The following is a 21,399-nucleotide window of genomic DNA, read 5'->3' on the forward strand; positions in this document are numbered from 1 at the left end:
GCACTTGTGGGGTAGTCTTCTCTTTGTACAAAATGCTATTGGTAGGGACCCCCTCCAAGCCTTACAAAGCACGCACCGAATGGGCAGATGAACTGGGCCTCGAGGTCTCTGATCACCTATGGAAGAAGATGTGCTCTTATACCAATAGAGTATCTCTTAATTCCTGTCACCGAGCTATGCAGTCTAAACTACTGAACAGGTTATACTACACGCATTTCAAAATTTCCAAGTTGGCCCACATTGTTACACATACTTGCCCTCGCTGTAAAGTGGAGGGTGCTGATCACCTGCACATGTTCTGTACATGTCACATGCTAGGAGAGTTCTGGAAAGGGATTTTGAAGGCTCTTACTGATATCGCCGGTGCAGTGATCGACCCTAGTCTGCTAGGGGTCTTATTCGGAGTGTGGAATACTGATGATACTAGACGGGTGGCTAAATTTCTGAATGTTAGCTGCATGGTAGCTAAGAAATGTGTACTCCAATGTTGGAAGGGCCCCTCCCCCGCCGACCTTTCAGAAATGGCTCAACTCACTCATCTGGTCCCAGACTTGTGAAGAAGAATACCTTACCATGCTCCGTGCTCACTCCCATCCCAACAACATATGGTCTGCTTTTAATAGTTACCTTAATAGTCTGGCTGATACTACATCTGAAAGTGACTCTTCCCCGGTCTCAAAGGGATATTCTTGAATGTCAAGAGATTACATAATTGACTGTCTTTTCCTTTCTAAATGTACCATCCCTTCTGCCACTATATGATGTTCTGTGAGTATACTGAATGTATATTATGCTCTGACATGTGTGTATGTTGTAAAAAGAAACCCCGTTTTTTTGAGAGGAACAGAACCGTACTAAAAGAAACTGGCTGATAGTACTCATACAATGGGTCACCAAATCATGCCTAACATCTCCGATTAGAAGATAACCAGATAATGGCAGCAGACCACTTTCATAGCAGGGCAGGATGGGAGGGGAGGGTGATGAGGAATATACAGGAGAAGAATCCATAGAAAGAAAATTACTAGTAAGTAATTACTCCTTCAATGGATTGCATTCTCCTGCAGATTCCTCATCAGATAGAGTTCCAAAGCAGTACAGATTGTGGAGGCGGGATGAAAGCCCTTAGGCAAGGAATCTCTGCTACACCGCTCTGCCGAATCGAGCGTCCGAACCACATGGCACATCTAAGCAGGCTTTGTGACTGAGTGGCGCGATGACCACATTGCTGCTCGACACATTTCCTTCACCGGCACACCCCTTTATAAAGCGGGTAATGCTGCCACACCCCTGGTAGAATGTGCCCTGATACCCTGTGGTAGATACTTTCCTGCCCTCTGATAACACTATACGATGAAGAGAACCATCGAATGAGGGATTGTCCATTTGGACACAACCAAATCCTTCCTGGACAAAGAGAAAGCCACAAAGAGCCGATTGTCACACCTAAATTCTGCCGTCCTAGCTATATAGAAACTGAGCGGCCTCTTTGGGTCCAGAGTGTGTAGTCTTTCCTCATCCTTAGAGGGATGAAGAGGAGGATAGAAAACTGGCAAATAAATTATCTGGGACATGAGGAATTCAGAAATCACAGAAAGCAGGGGTCTGTAATGGCACCACTTCTATATAACATACACTGCTGATAAGAGTGAAGCCTTAAGGAATTGCTCCAGTTTTGTTCCTAAATTGGGAAGGGACCATGTATCCTGTGTCTCATATGCATACGATACAGTCCTCCTTGATCGCACTACCATTGGATTACAGCAATCAATCATTACCGGGACAGTGAAGAAGGATCCTTGATCCTGTGACCTTGTGAACACAGACAAAGCTGCCAAGTAGCCCTTGATTGTGCCTATCTCAAGGCCTGACGATGCCAGTGACAGAAGGAACTCCATCATTGTAGTGGTGGGAAAAGCAATAAGGTCTATCCTGCATGCTCGCGTACACAGATCTCATAGAAGGTCTGCATGTCGCCAGTAGCACCTCAAGAACCCCTTTGGAAAGGTTCCAGTCATCATACCTCATCCTCTGAAGAACCACGCATGTAGGTTGAGAGGTTCCGGGTTTGGGTGGAGCACCCAACCTTCAGACTGGGATAGGAGGTCAGTTTGCAAAGTCAACAGTAAAGGTAGGCAGATGGTCAAGTCTAGGAGTTATGAGTGCCATGTTCTCCTCACCGAGTCTGGGCCAATCAAGAATATGGTAGATCGAAACCTCCTCAAAACACACGGGTTGACAAGTAGCATAGGAAACGCATCATGGGGGTCAAAGACCCACTCCACCAGGAACACGTCCCCGAGTGCATCCTTTGTTGGGAATTCCCTCAAGCAAAACTGTCTGCACTTCCCGTTCACCTTTGTGGCAAATTAGTCCACTGTTGGGATACCCACCTGGCGAAAAGAGAACTTCCTGGCACACTTTCCACCTGGATCAGACCATGCTCTGCCTGCTCAGAGCATCCGCCAGCCCGTTACGGCTCCCCCTAGATGGACAGCCGAAGTGTAAGACCAGTTCTCCAGCAACCAGAACCATAGCTGCAGCGGGACCATACACCCTCCTGCTTGCTAAGGTAGTGCATGGCCAATGTGTTGTCCGACAGCACGGGGACACGTTTCCCCATGAGGGAAGCCACAAAGGCCATCAAGGCCAACCTGATCGACCAAAACTCCAGCCTGTTGCTATGCCACCAGCCTTCCATTGGTGAACAAAGGCAGCTCACCTGCAGACCCCCCAAATGAGCGCCCAAACCCTTCAGGGACGCATTCGATGACCACCTGGCCTTGAGGCCACAGTGGCCAAAAGGGTCCCACCTCCCCCTCATGCTCTCTGTTGGCCCACCCAGAATGTTTGTTGGCCACGGATCTGGTCACCATGAGAATGTCCTTAATGTGTCACATTTTTGGGATCAAGGACTTCTCAGCAGCCACTGCAGGGATTGCATCCGCAGTCTGGTCTCTGGCACCAGAAAAATGCAGGAAGCCATGCAAACTAAGAGGCGGAAGGAATAAGACAAGGGTAGGCTGCTGTTGCTCTGGAAAAGCTCAACTATTTGCTGGACATTACTGACTTTCTTTGGGGGGAAACACCTTCTGCACCCGAGTGTCCAGGACTGCTCTGATGAATTGGAGCTGCTGTGTTGGTGTTACGTGGGACTTCTAGAAATTCAGGGAGAAGCCCAAACTGTGAAACAAGGAGCAGGTTTCCGTATCTCCTGAGGTGCTGCGCCACCACTGCCATCAGCCTGGTGCAACCAAGAAATAGGGAAACACCTTGAGGTGATAGTGGGTGTCCCCGATGACTAATCTCAGGAACCGCATGCGCTTCCGATGGATAGGCACATGAAAATAAGCATCCTGAAGGTTCAGCAACACCAACCAGTCCTGAAGTTGTAGAGCCTGGAGAATGTCTCTCAAGGTCACTATCCTGCAACTTGTCCTTCCTCAGGAACTTGTTCAAGGCCCCAAGGTCCACACTGGGATGGATTCTGCCTCCTTTCTTAGGTACCAGAAAATAGCGAGCGTACCAGTCCGATCCTCTAAGCTTGGGTGGCACCTCATCTACTGCACCCTTCAGGGCAGGAAGAGCCAGAACCGTGCTCCAGCAATTATCATCTTGCCAGAGATCTTCTCTATCCCCAGGGTCAGGTGCTAGCACAAGAAACTCTTAGATCCTTCTGAAGAGGATCACTTGCACGAGCAACCCAATCTTCAATGCACAGACTGCTTTCAGAAGACTTGGCAGAACTGCACAGTCTTCTGAAAGCAGTCTGCTCGTTGTAATGTGGGTGGCTCGTCAATGCGAAAACTCTGCTTCAAAAGAGATCCGTCCCCAGCTCCAGGATCTGGCGCAGGACACTCTCGGCGAGATCTATTCTGAAGCCCAGTTATCGCATGCATGAGCAACCCACGTTTCAACAAGCAGACGACTTCCAGAAGACTCAGCACGGGAAACTGAATACAGAAACAGCCAAAGTCATACTTGTTGCAGCTGTCCAAGCTGGTATAAATATGTCGTGCAATTCACATACTTTTTTTTGGTAGGGTGAGTATTGTGACCAATGAAAACTGCAGAGTGAATTCCGTTGTTCCCTCAAAAGGGTTGGTTGCTGAATCAGTATTTGTTTTTAGTTTATTTATATTTAGTTCAATAATTAATTTTTACAAAAATTGAACATTACATTCACAATAGACTTAACATTTATCATACATATATAAAACCACCAAGTTCATAAAACAACTTCATTCATACTTATCCGTAAATATTCAGACTAGCTTATAAAACAGATCAGCATATTTCTTTAACACTTTTCAATGCATATGTTTCAAAATTTCATGCACTCGTTGTAGCTAACTCCATATCAATAATAGGTAATATAACGCTCTTGTGGTCCTTTTCAGGTCGTTGATGCTCTGTTAGGTACCAACTATTGGGATCATCAAAGAGCATTTTCACAAGGCCCCATACTCTGTACAAGGCAATGTGAACAGACCCATTTTCTGTGTTTAGGCAATATGACCAGAATTCAAGAGATTCTATCGCCTCATATGCATGTGTTATGTGGCCTAGCAGAGTCATGTAAATATGTCCAAGTCTGGGGTGTTCAGTGAGCAAATGTCTCACAGTTTCTACACATGAGACAATTTTACAGATTCTACAAAATCTCCCCTACCGTGGGATTTTTCCATTGCCCCCCAACCACAAATAGCACAAACAGGCAGCTGGCTGTAACGCATTTATAATCTAAACTGACGCACTTCAGGGTCGGGGCAACGTAAGAGATAGCACTGTGGTTTCATGTACTTGTGGATAACCTGCACAACTTACCAATACCCTGCACAACTCACCAATACTCATGAAGGTTTTGCAACTGGTCATAGTTACTAGCCCAATCCCATTTTTCCATGCGTCATGAATATGCCCCTTTTAATTTCAAGTAATTTGCACATCGCTAGAAATCTCGTCTCCGGTTCATCACAGAAAATGCCTCTTTATCCAACTTTACAAGCCCATTGTTTTTCTCAAGTATAATTCACTCCCAGCACTGTCAACAGATGACAGGTAGAGAGAGTTTAAGATTTTAAACAAAGTTCTCCTTATCGTTTGAGTACTAGCGCTTTCAATGATAGTAAATTCAATTCCAGGCGTATATACTCAACCAATGTCAAGGGAGGTAGCCTTAACACACAACGCCAAAAGAAGCCCTCAAGTACTTGCAACCAATCCAAGTCATGGAGTTCAAGTGCCTCCAACCCATACAAAATTACTGGACAGAACCACTGCTTATACAAGGATCCCACCCAGTAAAAACCCTGCATGACCCAGCGCAAATTTACGGACCATGAACAAAATTTGTTAAGCTTTGCGAGATTTAGTTGTCATAAGTTTGCTATGTCCCTTTTTAAGAGACATTTCTAATCCTATTTAGGAATAGCATTGAGTATATTCTATACAGCTAAGGTCTGTACTCCTTGTTTGACTCTTTAGATGGCAGGATGCAACCAGCATGGTTATTGTTTTTCCTAAATCTAAATTAAACAGTCAGACTATGTTCATCTGCGTATAATTCAAGGGCATTCAGCATTGCTTTCATCCCCAACAATAAGTGGTAACATAGAACAAGATCATCAGCATGGAACATGGCTGTAACTGTACACTGACCGATCTTCAGAGGGTATTTGGCACTCAATTACATCACATTTGGTCAATCTGAAATGTAGAGGTTAAAAACCAGGGCAGCAAGAGTACAACCCTGCTTTACCCCTCTATCAATACGGATGTCCCTAGAAAGAAGTCCAGCATTCCCTAACCGTATCAGTGGTGATGTTTCGGTATGGAGAGCCACAATGATCTGCAATAACTACGCTGGAAAACCAAGTGCACAGAGCTGTTTCCATAACAACTGTCTGTTCCCTTGGTCGAAAGCAGCTCGAAAGTCAATGTACGTAATATAAACAGATGGACTATCTTTAGCTTTTGCCTGCATCATGACGGCATCTATCACTCTGATATTATGACGGGTGCCGGACCCCTTCCAAAATCCCGTTTGCAATAGGTGTAAGATATTACTCTTGCTAACCCAGGCCTCTAAGTAATCCAAGACAAACCCTGCAAAGACCTTTGCTGCGATGTCTAAAAGAGATGGTAGACAATATTTCTCCGGTGCGAGATGATCCCCAGTTTTAAACACTGTGACATATATAGCTTTTTTTCCAGGAGATGGGGATGCGTCTCTCTCGGCAAACCTTTGTATACATATCACAGAGGATAATATCCCATAATTCATAGTCACCTTTCAATAGTGCTGCTGATAGACCATTAGGCACCGGAGCTTGCAAGATTTTTAATTTGGTTAGATGGCCAATCATGTCGGATATATTAAAACTCATGGGCTAGTTATTTTTATGTGTCTCAGGTCTGTCGATGCTGACAGAATTCTTCATTTTTCCTCCAATATATGTTACCTATACACTCAGGGATCTGATTTATTATTGTTTACTCTGTAGGGGGTTTAGCTACGTTTAGAATACATCACATATGTTTAGTATTTTGGTCTTGAGTGCCCTGAACATCTTTTGCCAATTAACAGTCTGAACTATATGTTTCCTATGTTTCAACCAATTATTGTGTTGGTTTTTCATTTTGCAAATTGCTTTCTGTACTTTTATGGTCGCTCCACCGGCTTTTTTTAACCTACGAATTTGCATACAGTCTACGTTTTTGTGATTGAATTTCACGATCGACGGTTCGCGCATGCAACTTCCCAGGTAGGATCAAGAGATTCCTCTTATGTCTGTCACTTTTAAAAGCAAACCTTTTAAAGATCTGGCGGGGATTAAAAGTGTTTTCCAGGAGTACTATGATTGGCTATACACATCCCGCTCCGACGTAGGACATACTATAATGCAATAGTTAGATCAGATAGCCCTGGGTTGGCTAAGCCCTGACCAAGGGTAGGTCTTGAATGCACCCATAAGGGATGAAGAGATACGTAAAGCAATACTTTCCCTCCCTAATGGAAAGCCCCTGGAACTTGATGGGATAACGGCCGAATTCTATAAAACGTACTTAGACCACCTGCTTCCTTATCGGCACGAAATGTATGAAAGCGCCTTGTCCATGGACACCCTCCCAGACTCCACAAGAACTGCACTGGTAAAAGTGCCCCTTAAACCTGAAAAGGATCCCTGAAAATGCACATTGTATAGGCCGCTGTCCCCAATTAATACCGACAACAAAATACTAGCTAAAATACTGGCAGGTCGACTTTTGCCACATATGCCAGCGCTGGTCTCCCGGATCAGGCGGGCTTTATCCCTGGTCGATCGACTCAAAATAATCTAAGGCGACTATTTACACTCATTCATAATGTCAACCAGGGGGTTCCCATGGCATCAGCGGCATTAGATGCAGAAAAGGCCTTTGACTCAGTTGAGTGGCCATTTCTCTTTGAGGTCCTCTGTCGCTATGGATTCAGCTTGACATTTATATGCTGGATTTGCCTGCTGTACACAGCACCCAAAGCTGCGGTATATACAAATGGAATTACATCAGAATGTATCACCCAACGCGGGGAACACGTCAAGGATGGCACCTTTGCCCGATTCTGTTCGCTCTCGCAGTAGAACCACTGGCCTGTCATATACGTGAATTCCAAGCACATCGAGGTATACGAATACACTCATCTCACTGTTGTTTCATTGTATGCAAACGACATACTTCTGTACATCAAACATCCTAGACTGAGCATACCCCCACTGATGCACGAAGTGGGCAGATTTGGGGACTTCTCGGGATTAAAAATTAATTGGAACAAATCGGAGGTGTTGCCCTTGACTCTGTGCGTTCAACAAACAGATGTGGGAGGGAACTTCCGCTGGTGTCCCCAGGGCATAAAGTATCTGGGGGTCCTTGTGACCATCAGTGAGAGATCTATACAAAAGAGAACTACGTGAAGGTACTAGACTTGCTGGAACAGAGGGTGGATTCCTGGATCCTCTTGCCCATCTCCCAGGCTGCTCGCATTGCACTAGCTAAAATGATTGTTTTACCCAAACTGCTTTATTATTTAATAATGCACCAATCTGGCCCCCGTTGCATTTCGGTCTCGGATCAAAAGCTTAATGATGTGGTTAGCCCGGGCCGGTAGGCAAGCTAGGGTATCCTATGACACCCCCACATTACCTTATGAGCGTGGCGGGTTACAATATCCTGACCTACACTTCCTGGCAGCACAGGCCCAATACATCTTGGGGTGGAGTGCTCCTGCCGCCGACCTCCCTCACTCGATGCTAGCAGAGGCAGTTGTGAGCCCAAACTATTTACTCGGGATGCTGTGGAGTACCCTGGAAAGGCCACCACGGACAAAGGTCCAACCTATAGACGTGACATGTAGAGCCTGGGAGTGGATTAGCCGGATACCAGCGCTGGGGTCTGCCACTCCCCGGACTTTACTATATACAAAATAGGCAGGATTCCACTCAAACACGATAGAGTATTCCAGGAACACTTCCAGAAATTGGGGGTTCAGTCATTGGGGGAGCTGATTCAGGATGACCAGTTCGTACCGTGGGATCTCCTGAAAGCCAAGGGCGAATGGACCGCAGTGACCATGCTCCTGTATTTTAGAGTAAGAGAGGTGTTGAGATCTAAATGTCTGAGTTCCCCCGGCCCCCACCCAATCCTCCAATATATACTCAATCCACAGTCCACCAAGAAATTGCTGTCAACCATTTACAGGATGGACAGGGGGGTGAGGGAGATGGGCGGGCGGGCATATAGAAACGCCTGGGAGAGGTCCTTGTGGATTGTGGTAAGTGAGAAGCATTGGAAACAAATCTGCATGCAGACACGCAGCCTGTCCCTAAATAACCGGTTTAGATTAATAGATTATACATTTCTACACCAGGGTCATTATTCCCCAGCCCGTTTGTAAAGGTTCTTTCCTGAGAGGTCTCCTGCCTGTAAAATATGTATTGGAGACCCTGGTGATTTCTAACACTTGGCCTGGTCCTGTCCATGTATTAGACCCTTCTGGAAGATTCAAGAGGCAACGTCTGAGATGTTACCGACATCTTGGAACTACACAACAGAGCTATGGCTACTGGCATTGATCGGTGAGGGCCCCGGCTCAGAAATTAAGTTGTTAGGGATGGCCACACTGACGGCCAGATACATAAACATGGGGAAAACGGAGTGCACCTTGTTTTTTGAGATGGCTGGAATTCATGAATACTTGCGAGCAAAGGGAGTTTTTGTTCTTATGGGCACTGTGACTAATGTTTCATTGTAGCATTGTGGTGGTTGTAGGATCTGAACCAGACTCCATTGGGACATTTTCAACACCAACTTTCACATTACTTCCCACAGAGCTTGGTTTGAAGTAGGATGTAATGTGCCCAGCATCTACCCCCGCTCGGGTTCGAGATCAGCGAGATTCGATCCCACTTGACACCTAAGTTACACGTGTTTGTTATTATTAACTGCGTGTTTATAACCCTGTGCTTTCACGTAGGGTTTCGAATTGGGTAGGTTATTGGTGCATTTGTTTTGGGTTTTTCCTGGCATTTCAGACAGGCACAAAGTCGTGCAAGTTGTCATGCACCGGGTGGCTTGCTAAAAATGTAACTAATATGTTGTCAAGAGACCAGCTCAGATGGATAAGTAATGGTTTTATCAAGTGCTTACAGCATTCAGCCAACAGGGTCACTTCACAGACACGGAGCAGCCGCTGCAGCGTCTGTCGCTGATCACTTAGCTCACTTTGCAGATGACAATGTCTGTTGCAGATGCACGGGTGGGTGTGGGGAGGTGGGGGTTGGGTCAGGCCTGCGATTGCCTCAACCCACACACCAAAACACTCCTGCAGCACTCTGCGTTCGCTCCTCAAGAGTGTGGGCATTATGTAGGAAGCTCCTCACAGCAAGTGCAGCCACAGTAGAAAGACTCTGCGTTTCATAGTTCCCAGCACACAGCAGTCTATAAAGCACCAAAACACTCCAGCAGCACTCCTTTCTACCTGTCCCCCTAGTCAAGTGACTATCAGTATAGGACATGTTTTCAAATTTCACCGTAAAAGCCCATAAGATAAAAAGAAAAGAGAAAACATAGTTCCCCCCACTACTATCATTCCTACAACAACACATCAAAGTGGGATATGGCCCACCTGTACTAACAGCCATAAGGACAAAGCAGTACCCCTTAAACAAAATTAGTTAAGTTAGTGAGTGTGGTTGAAAAAGAAATCTCACAAAAAAAAGATCAGAATCACAAAAACTGGAGTCCCAAAAAAGGTATAAAGAAGCTGCAAAAAGAAAAATCTTTCCTAACAAGGTTACCCTAAAATACACTCCACCTTCTGGGACCATGCACAGGCCGCTCTTTGGGATGCAAGGTGCCTTTCATAGTTGCATGAGAAGATACACATATCCTTGAGACACTCGGGTGAACATGAATAGCAACATTGGTAGTTAGCTGATAGGACAGAGCTGTATGAGAATCTACTGATCTCCCTAGCTGGTATGGGAGGGGGGAGCAGGGTCTACTGCAATGCCAATGATTCTTTCATGTAAGCAAAATATCCCTAAAAAGACTTGATGTGAAACATATTCAATTATTTGAATGCAGGTGAAAATTAGTCATTTCTTTTGATGAACAAGCTATCAGCAAACAGTGCGAATGGTTCCAGTGTCTCTTACCTGGCAATCTCGGCTTCAGTTGCTTGTACAACTCCATGGCTCTTTGTTCCCTGCAGAGAGATAACGAAGCAAAACTATCAGACAGTGTTATGCCAAGATTACAAATGTAAAATCAATTCAGGTTTCAGATCACATCTGCTGCCACCCATACAGATTAGTTATTCCTTAAGAAAACACATACTTGCTTGTATGAGAGGTTCTACAGCAGGGCCAACCCTAGGATATGAGATTTCCTGGCTGGCAAAAACATGGGCGGCTCCCCTATTTGCCTATGCATTGACATCACAGAAAATGACATCACAGGTAGAGACATAAAACTTGATTATGGGATGTCACATTAAAAGAATTTACTAGCAGAAAGCCAAGAGACAAAAACTCTGATGTCCAATATATGAGCAGCCACAGTTATATATTATGTATATATATATTATGAGCAGCCACAGTTATATATTATTTGTATATATTATGTATTGAGTAATAACATGAGATCAGCTTTTTTTAAGTAGTGGACAGTGGGAAGTGCATTTTCTCTGGGGACTTCTAATTTTGGAAGATATGACAGTGAAATAAAATGTGTGGGGATCACACACTTAAGTGGTAAAGCCAGGATTTGACAACTGTCTGCATCTCATGCACTTGAGCACATACATTCCCTAGCTGTAGTTGGTAAAAATATGTTTGGCTTTTAATACATGTATGGGGATGTCTTGAAAGGTGCACACTTCATAATAAACTACTGTAACAAATATATAAATCCTTTCAGAAATATGTTGAGCAAAACAAAAAACAGAAAAGTAAAAATGTAGAATTATTCCCTCCCCCACATCTTGAATGGAAGAACACAAACACCAGAATGCAATTCAGCTTGAGGATAAAAAAAAGGGTCTCTGAGCTTTGCAAATGTACTTTTATTATAAAGACTGGCGAATCTGGAGGTTTTGTACCTTTTTCCATTTAGGGAGCAACCTCCTTTGAGGCTATGGAGTTCAGCACGCTAATCAAAACCCTAGTGGAAAACCCTGTTTTCAGAAAGTGGGACTTCATTGGGAGTGACCCCCACCAGGGGACAGGGATCACTACAACTGAGACATTGTCTGCATATATGGGCATACGAACTCCAAACAATGTTGAAAATGCATTTGAACAGTTGGTGCAAGGCAATGCTGGCCTCAGAATGGGCTTGACAGTTAAAAACACTCCTTTGGTAGCAAGAATAAAAAGACTTTCCCCCTGGAGTGGAGGAGGAGAAGCAATACGCAGAGGTGAGCCTCTGACGTATCACCGTCACTGGGAGGCAGAGCTGCACTGCCGAGCGGAGCCAGCTTTGGTGCTGAGAAGGACCAAGAAGGATGTCCGGAGACAGACCCGGAGAGAAACCGTGGGAGAAGCCAAGGCTGTGGAGCCAGCAAGACCAAGCAGAGACTGTCCACAGGGAAGGCATGACCACACGGAGGACATGCTGTGCCTGGAGTCCAGGAAACAATGGTTAGCCCGGTGAGCAAGAGAGGAATGAGTCCCCTGCTCACACTACACAATACCCAAAAGAAAGCAACATAGTGGCGAGCAAAGAAACATTCCCACTTGCATTCAGGAGGGGCGTCCAGGAGCTGGGGGGATGCCCAGGAGCTGGAGAGAACGCCAGTATCACTGAGTCGGAGCCATTTTGCTGAGCAAGACCTGCCCCAGACAAGGTACGCGGGTTGCTCGCAGGAGAGGGGGGCACAGAATCCAGACTGTGAGAATGGGAGGAGCAGCAAAGAGTATAGATCTCTATGGGGGGCAAGCAGGTTGGATCAAGCAGGTCCAGAGAGCAAGACTGACATAAATAATAAAAGCGGTTATGGGAGCCATAAAAACCAGAGCCTTGGAACCAGCCAAACGGTTCAAAGATGCACTCAAAATCCAAGAGAAAGATATATTAAGAGGTGATGCACATACCCCTACACATTAAGTGAGATAGTGGGAACAAGAGAACCAAAAGAACTAGGAAAGACCTATGAAGCAAGTAAGGAATCATTCCAAGGAACAAAGAACCTAGACCCCTATGAGGGGCAACCAGGTCCAAAGAGAGAGACGGACATAAATAAGACCAGTGGTTACGGGAGCCCTATTAACGCAAGCCTTGGAATCAGTCAATTTGAAAGTCAAAACTCACCGATTTCAGTTCTCAGGAGATGTGAATTGTGTACAGGTACCACTACAAAACTCATAAGGCTCTTGACCATTTTGAAAACGCACATCAAAGTTAAACCTAACGTTGCATGTAATTTTTCATATGTATAAAAGGTGTATAGGAGGTGTCGATTTTATGACTTTATGCCAAACACTCATATGCTACTTATATGCCACAATCTCAAATGCCAGACACTTGCACACTAAATACTTATAAAATACTCAAACACCTTACTCTTCCAGCACAAGCTCTTGCGTCTCACACACACTTATGACAAACACTCATACCACACACTCTTTGTAGATACACGCTGCTATACACATGAGAATTATTGTGTGCATTTACTAAATGCAAAGCTCATACGCCATACGCTGATACACTCAAGCGGCAAACATTCATTTACACTACATACACTCACATGTTAAACTCTCCAGAAAAACATGAAATTACAGATCAACCTTAACATTTGATTTTTTTTAAAGTTTATCTAACAACAAACTTAAGTGTACAAAGAGGGGAAAAAAAATTCTTAAGGTACAAAATACTTACTGCTGAACATCACTACAAATTCAACCAGAAAAGTGAAAGTATCACTCTTTTGTTACACTACTATTGAATTTTGAAAATTGTAGGCCAATTGTACTAAATGGAGGCTTAAAACGTTCCTCTTAAAGGATGATAAAGTATGTGAGACTATAGAGAATTTTATTATTAACCATTTTAAAGAGAATAAGGGGTCTGCTGATATTTTAATGGTCTATTTTGCTTTTAAGGCAACTATACGTGGTGAATTAATACATTTGACATCCAGGGCAAGGAAGTCGGCGAGAGGAGAAGGTAAAAGATTTGGAGGCAGAGCTAGGGGTTATGCAAAGAATATATGCGTGTCCAAAAGCAGGAAGGATAAATTAAATGTGGATAGAAAAAGAGAAGCTAAAAGATGAACTAGAAAGACAAGCTGAAAAGGGTTACACATTACGAAACAAACATTTTGGGAGGAAGGGGAATGGGGAGGACTTTTTTTGGCAAATAAGCTAAAGAATTTGATGGAAAGATTATATATTCAGAAGACTGATAATGGAAAGGGTGAAACAGTATTCAAGAAAAAAGAAATGTTTGAATGTTTCAGATTATTTTATGTATCCCTTTATTCGCAAGAATTAAATACTGAAGCAACAGAATTAGTTACATTTTTTGAAAAAGAAATCAATATTCCATGCTTGCCCGAGGAAGGGAGAGACGCGTTCTATGCACCAATCGTGCTATCCGAAGTTCAGACCACAATAAACCAACTTAATTTAGGAAAATCCCTGGGAATGGATGGGTTGCCGGTGGAATTTTTAGTCCCTTCAAGTACTATTCTAGCAACAGAGCTTTGTAGTTTAAATAACCAATTTCTTTCAGGAGGTATTCTTTGTCCATCCATGAGAGAAGCAGTTACAACTTTGATAACAAAGCCAGGAAAAGATAATACTAAATGTAGCAATTATCGTCCTACTTCACTTCTAAATGTAGATGTAAAAATGTTCACTAACATTGTATCCACCCGGTTACTCAAATACATTGGAGAATTGATTGATTATTCACAGGTGGGATTCATGGGAGGCAGACATGGATATGATAATATTAGGACTCTAATAGATATCATGGGATTATCTAATAGAGTCCTAAGGCGGAAGAGATAATGCTTATTTTTTAGATGCTGAGAAAGCCTTTGATAGTGTAAATTGGTCATTCTTAAATTACACTGATTGAAATGGGGTTTGGGGCTCAATTCTTAAATGCTGTTGGAGCCTTGAATATAAGATGTCAGCCAAACTGTGGGTTAATGATGAGCTTTCTTCAGCGTTTCAATTATTTAGAGAAACAAGACAAGTTTGTCCGCTCTCACCCTTTCTCTTTAATCTGGCCCTGGAACCATTACTTGCAACCATAAAACAGGAACAGGGCCTTCGTGGTTGGTGTGTGGGAGACAGGGAAGTTAAGGTTTTAGTATACGCTGATGACACGACTATTATACTGGATAACTCAGAAGGAATAGGACTAAATGTCAGTTAAAATTACAGAGCGCACCAAAAGACCTAAAACACACACCACGAAAAGTTTTTAACTACCAAAAGTTTGAACTTTTTGTGTTATGTTGAAAAGGGCCCCTAGGGGTCCCTTACGTCTATGGAAACAAGGCGAGTCACCACACACAATAGATATGCCAGACACAAGGTTGTATTCCCAAAGCTAGGGGTTATTGCAAAGCAAAAGTCTCAGTTGGCCAACTCGGTCTCACGCCCCGCAACGTGTATCTCTAGACCTCGAGGGACGCAATAGAGTGAATAACGTACATCAGTTACATATATACAAAATGCATATCAAACAATCAGCTATGACATGTTTAACACCCCCCCCCCCTTTAGTGGGTTTCTTTGAACTTGGTGTGATGATGGACATTTTCGACAACTATGACACCTTCAAACATCTAACTAGTAACAATTTGCAATTTGTGAGTGCGGAGGCATCTTTCAGTTGTTGAACAGAACACAGCGCTTCTGTTCTTGGAAGCGAGCTACATACGGGGGGGGGGAGAGTTGCATTCCAGACCTTGCTATCTATGAGGTGCTATTTGTGTCCTGGGAGCCGACACGCTCTAACGGGGCTCAGCAAAGGGGGGCCGTAAGAAGAGCATAATTCAAGCCTTTAGCTGCTTTATTCTAACATATTGTACCATATAACGAGACTGGCTGGCAGCTGCGAAATGATTAAATGCCCTGCAGCTCTGCTTCAAGGCTACATTCGGGAGGGAGCCGGGCATTCTTCCTGGCGCTGCCTACGTTGTGTTTCAACAAACTCTTGTTATCCTCGCGGCCCTGTGGCCTTGTCCTTTTTACGTGCAGACAACAATGTTTTACAGTCGAGCAGTGTAAGCAGAAAATGTACTGCGAAGCAATAAGAACAGAAAGCAATGAGCAATGGTTAGAAAACAAAATGGCGATTCTTGTTACATCAAAATGGCCATTCATTGGCAAACTCGGAAACCTATATTCTGTCATATCGTGCATGAGACGGTTGGCCCACGGCCATCAAAATACATTTGCGGTCACACAGTAGAGGTATCCATTTTTCTAGACTGACAAACCCTCCTTTGGCCGTATGCCAAACGTCTCATCTATTTATTGAAACCTCCTCTAGTGATGATGAGTCTGAAATACTTATGGCTGAATTTTTCATGCTATCGTAAACATCAGCGTCTTCATCAATATCTATAGCCATCAACTCTTTTACTGTTTTCATCTTATTTGTGTCTTGGTCAGCTCGACCATGAGTTTGTTTTTTCCTCGTCATCATATGCATACATCCCTCCGTACATCCCTCAGTTACCTCGGCGCAAACTATTGGTAGGCAGTGTATGCAACAACAGCACATTATGAATATTCCAAACACCACTACTAATATTGAAATGAACTTCCATCCCCAAGAACGCAGTATTCCCCAAAACCAAGACCCTATTCCCCAGCTTCCTTCTTTAGTAGGGAGTTCGGAGCTTAGGACATGCATTTTCTTTATCGCTTCAAAGATCGTAGGGGAATAGTCATCGACATATACACAACACGCTGATCCCACTATTTTGCAAATTCCCCCACGATCAACCAGGATTACATCGAGAGCCATTCTATTTTGCAGCGTCATTAACCTGATTCCTCTTTCCTCCAACGTCATGTTAAATAGTATATCTGTCGTTGTGTTTATGGTATTTTTTATTTTAGTATTCTGGACAGCTGCCTTATATTATAGGAGTTCACTATCTGCCCTAAGAATGGAATGAATGATTTTGCTACATCAGTTGCTATCAAAACACCCTTGTCAGTCCTTTTGACTCTAGTTCTGGATAGTCTGGCCATGTCTGCTGTTTCTAAGAGGAATACTCCTGGGAACAGTAGACCTAGGTAACATGTACCTCCCCAGTTTCTGGGCAACCAAGGATATGCTTTCTCTCCACATATAAAATAAACTGGATCTCCCACATATACTGGTTCTATTTCCCATTTCAATACCACTGTATTCATGCACCCAGTATATGTTCAGACTGAAAAAGAGCCTTTCTTTTTTAGACAAAAAGGGACAGTTCTTGGGCTATAATTCACCGTGTAAGATGCATGGATTGCATCTTTGTCCCCTTCTGTTTTTACACGAAACGTCATTACAGATGTTTTTTCTGGATGTGGACAATCTATCTCGTCTATTTTGTCGTGTTATCTTTCGCGTACTTTTCCTCGTGGACTCAGGGGCCATTAATGTGCTTTATGGAATATGGAACAACACAGGCTTCATTATTATTTCCTCAAACTCATTCATGTTGGTTCTGTCTAATTGACCCGTGCTACTCTCATTCCATTTCCCATAGAACATTGCACCTAAAGATGCACTACATGCAAAACTTAATGGTAATGGCTGTACATACCACCCTATTCCTTTCCCAGCATGCTGTGGTAAATGGGCACATACCCAGCAATTTATTTTCTTCAGAATTGCATGTGTCATGCTCATAATTAATAACAACGTGTTATTCCCGAAACTTTCCCTGTGTCTTTCTTCCATTGGGGGCAGGGTATAAGTAATCACCTGAACCGGGCTTTCAGTAGTGGATATATTAACTATTGGTAAAAACATTTCTAATGGGTGTATCGATTCCACATACCATAATATTAGGGCTGTCGTTATTGGTGCTACCACGCTCAAAGCACATAATTATTGTCAGCACCAGCATACAATTCGTTTTACCATGCGTTTTTCTTAATCTTACAGTCCTTATAATTGACTCATTCTCAGCAGTGGTGCAGGAGGAGGCTGGAGCCGGACCCGACATGTTTCTCATCGTCGTCCTTCCTTATTACAGTTCGTCGTGGATATCTCTCTTCGTTGCGCTTGCTCCGATGTCAATAAGTTCAACGGAATTGTCACAGTTCAGTTCTGCCAGTCCTTTATAGCCTGGATTTGCTTATTTATTTTTAGGCAAGATCACTTGTCCTTTCTCATACTGCTCAGAGGACTTTTGATCAGTTATCTACTGCCTTAGTACCATGTGCGCCCAGCTTGTCCGCTCTGGTTCCAGACACATGTACTTTTTATGATCGCACAGAGGAGCCGCGAGTCTTGAATTGTCCGACTTGCACAATTCTCACGCTTCCCTCCTCTACACCTCTAGTTCCTTCTCCGTCCATGAGCAGAACCAGAGGTTGACAAACACCAAAAGAACTGTGGATCACTTTGTCTTTTGAGGCCGCAAATTGTATCGCCTCACTCCTGGTATCGTGTGATCCGTGAACAGTGCCGGTGCACTTCCAGATTCAGGCTCAAAGTCAGCCTGTGGCGCTACTGCAGGTGCTGGTGTGCGCCGCGCCAGTGATGCAGATTCGGTCTTTGGCGTGCTGGCAAGTGCTGGTGGGCGCCAAAGGGGTACACGTTTCGTTTCTGCTGGTATTTGCAAGGCAGATTTTGTGTCGGCCAACAGTGATGTCGATTCCGCTGGGCAACGCTGGGGCACCCTTTGCCCTTCCCCCTTTTTTGCAATCGTCTCAGGCTTTGTTTTGAGTTTCACTTCTCGTTTGGGCAGATTTGGTGGCTGCTTACTGCCAACAGTTTCTTCCGTTTCTGGGCAGATGTCTCTTTCCGGTCATCTGGGTCAGTCTTTCAGTGAAGTTGGAATCTTTTTGGCATGGGTGGCATGGATCCACGACTTCCGTCCATCCACCTGTATCGCCGTCTGCGTTGCCAAGAGTACTTGATAGCACCCAGGTGGCCGGCCCCTAACGATGACTTTCTTTCAAAAAATGTTAGCAGCACCCAGTCTCCTGGCTCCAGCGCGTGCCCCGGACCGGTGTATCTCACTGGTAATGCCTCCTGCACCTGCTGATGAATCAAACGCAATTTCTGCATTAAAAGGCCACAATAAGTACTAAGCACAGGATGTTCTACCTCTCTGTCTTTTTGGCTGAGGTGCGCACCATACATTTCCCGGCCTCCCCATTATGATTTTGTACGGGGAGAGCCCAGTTTTAGCCTGTACAGATGTACGCATGCATAATAGTGCTATTGGTAATGCATCCACCCAACTCAACTTGCTTCCCGCACATATTTTACTGATCTTTGATTTGAGAATCCTGTTGTGCCTCTCCACAAGACCGGCTGAACTCGGATGCCTTGAACTATGGAATCTCTTATCGATCTGAAGACCCGCACATATCTGTAACACCACTGCTGCACCCACAAAATGTGGGCCATTATCGGACCATAAGACACAGGGCAAGCCAAATCGGGAAAAGTATTCCTTAAGCATTACTTTTGCCGTTCTCATTGCTGTGCAGTCCTTCAAGGGATATGCCTCCACCCGCTTACTGAATGCACAGCTCCAAAACTGCCTATTGGAGTCACTGTTCCCTTTCCTACATTGTGTTGTAAACACGTGATACAGTTCTGCACCAACCTCTCTGCATTCTTCTTTATGTTTACATTCTGCCATACTGTAGATAGGTGCTGTATTATCTTTTTTGCACAGATGTGGGTAGGGCTGTGGGCCATTGTGACCATTGCAGTCACATAGGAATTTGGCAACATCCAGTTTCTAGTTCCCTTGTCCACCCAACAACCTTCCAGATCTAACTCTGCAGGGCCCTCGCCCACCCTTGTATTTCATCGGCCGTAGTTTCGGCCTGCATTTCTTTAACAGTGGCAACTCCATTTTCTATCATACAGGGTACTTCCTCAGTCTGAACCGTCATCATTTTGGTATTTAAATCAGTGGCAGTTTGTTTCGCAATTCTGTCTGCAAACGCGTTTCCCTCTCCTACTTTGCACGTTACCTTTTTGTGTGCCTCGCATTTCACTATTGCCAGGCGTTTTGGAAGCGTGAGTGCAGACAGCAATCGTACAATCAAAGGGCCATGTTGAATTCTGGCACCATGTGATATCAAGAAACCTCTCTCAGCCCAGACTCGAACCAAAGTTATGAACCACCCCAAAAGCATACTGGCTATCAGTATATATATTCACATTCAAATTTTCAGAAATCTCGCAGGCTCTGGTTAATCCTATTATCTCTGCGGCTTGTGCCGAATTGTAGGGGATTCTTTTGCTTTCTACAACGCTCTCTAGGGTAGTGATAGCATATGCGGCAGTTGTCGTGCCATCTGGTAATTTAAAACATGAGCCGTCACAAAATAACTCTCCATCTGGCTCTTTCTGTGGGGTATCACTTAAATCAACTCTCCCTTGGTTTCTTCCTCAGTGACCATTAAGCAATCGTGGGGGGTGATTCATTCTCCCCAATTTCTTTTACGGGTAGTGGCATTAATTCTGCAGGATTCAAAGCGCTACACCTCATAATTTGGATATGGGGCGCAAACAAGATAATCTCATATCTTGTCAATCTAGCAGAGGTGAGGTGTTGCGTCTGTGTCCTATTTAATAGAACGTCTATGGCATGTGGCACCATCAGAATTAAAGTGTGCCCCAATTCCATCCTTTCCGTTTGTTTCACTGACGCAGCAGGCGCCGCGACAGATCGCAAACATCGTGGTAGGCGCGCGCGTGCGCTACAGGGTCCAGCGCAGAAGAAAAATAGCTGCATGGCCTATTTCTTCCACCTTGTTCCTGTGTTAAAACCGACAATGCACATCCTTCACTTTCACACACAGTCTAAAAACCTTCTCATAATTCGGCGTGCCCAAAACTGGAGCCGAGCATAATGCAGTTTTCAATTGATCAAATGCTTTCTGATATTCCTCATCCCACTGCAACGGCATAACCGCATCTTTTCTAGTCAAATTCACCATCGGTTTCACAATTAACGCAAAATTACCAATCCATTGTCGGCAATATGAATCGATGCCTATTATGGCTCTGACTCCTTTTTGTGTCTTTGGAATAGGCATACAAGAAATACTTTCTATACGTTCTGGCGTTAGCCTTCTCCCTTCTTTCGAAAGTAGGTAGCCCAAATAGGCCACCTCCTTTCGATTATATTGAAATTTCTTCAAACTAGCTTTATGGCCATGTGCCGCTAGGTGTGACAGTAGTAATACAGTGCTTTCTTTACAAATCTCCTCTGTGTCAGCAGCTAACAATAGATTGTCTATGTATTGCAAGAGTACATAACCCACTGGTGATTCTAGCATGTCTAGCTGCTCTTTTAATGCTCTACTGTAAATACTCTGACTTTCCGTGTAACCTTGCGGAATCCGCGTGAATGTAAATGATCGTCCTCCTAATGTGAACGCGGACAAATATCTGCTGTCCTTGTCCACTGGAATGCTGAAGAACGCATTTTTCAGATCAACTACACTAAAATATTCTGCTGAAACAGGTATTATTGTCAATATTGTAGTGACATCTGGCACTAAAGGAAATTGTGGATCTACTACCTTGTTTAATGCGCGTAAATCAATTATAAAACAGTATGGTACTTCATTGCCTCCTTTTTTATAAACTGGAAGAATCGGGCTGTTGCATGTACTGCCTGTAATTTCCTCAATTACCCCT

At 44.1% G+C, this 21,399-nt stretch overlaps 1 protein-coding gene across 1 annotated transcript in view; it reads right to left on the minus strand.

Annotated features, from left to right (window-relative positions):
* The window catches only part of LOC138472665 (inhibitor of nuclear factor kappa-B kinase subunit alpha-like), a 1,781,717-nt gene that overhangs the window by 305,871 nt on the left and 1,454,447 nt on the right, over positions 1 to 21,399 (minus strand). Inside the window, exon 16 of the mRNA XM_069610956.1 lies at positions 10,698 to 10,747. Coding sequence (XP_069467057.1) covers positions 10,698 to 10,747 — 50 coding nt within the window. The remainder of the gene's footprint in view (positions 1 to 10,697; positions 10,748 to 21,399) is intronic.

The sequence above is a fragment of the Ambystoma mexicanum genome, chromosome 8 (genome assembly GCF_040938575.1).
Source record: "Ambystoma mexicanum isolate Mex_15411 chromosome 8, UKY_AmexF1_1, whole genome shotgun sequence".
In the NCBI taxonomy this organism is placed as follows: domain Eukaryota; kingdom Metazoa; phylum Chordata; class Amphibia; order Caudata; family Ambystomatidae; genus Ambystoma; species Ambystoma mexicanum.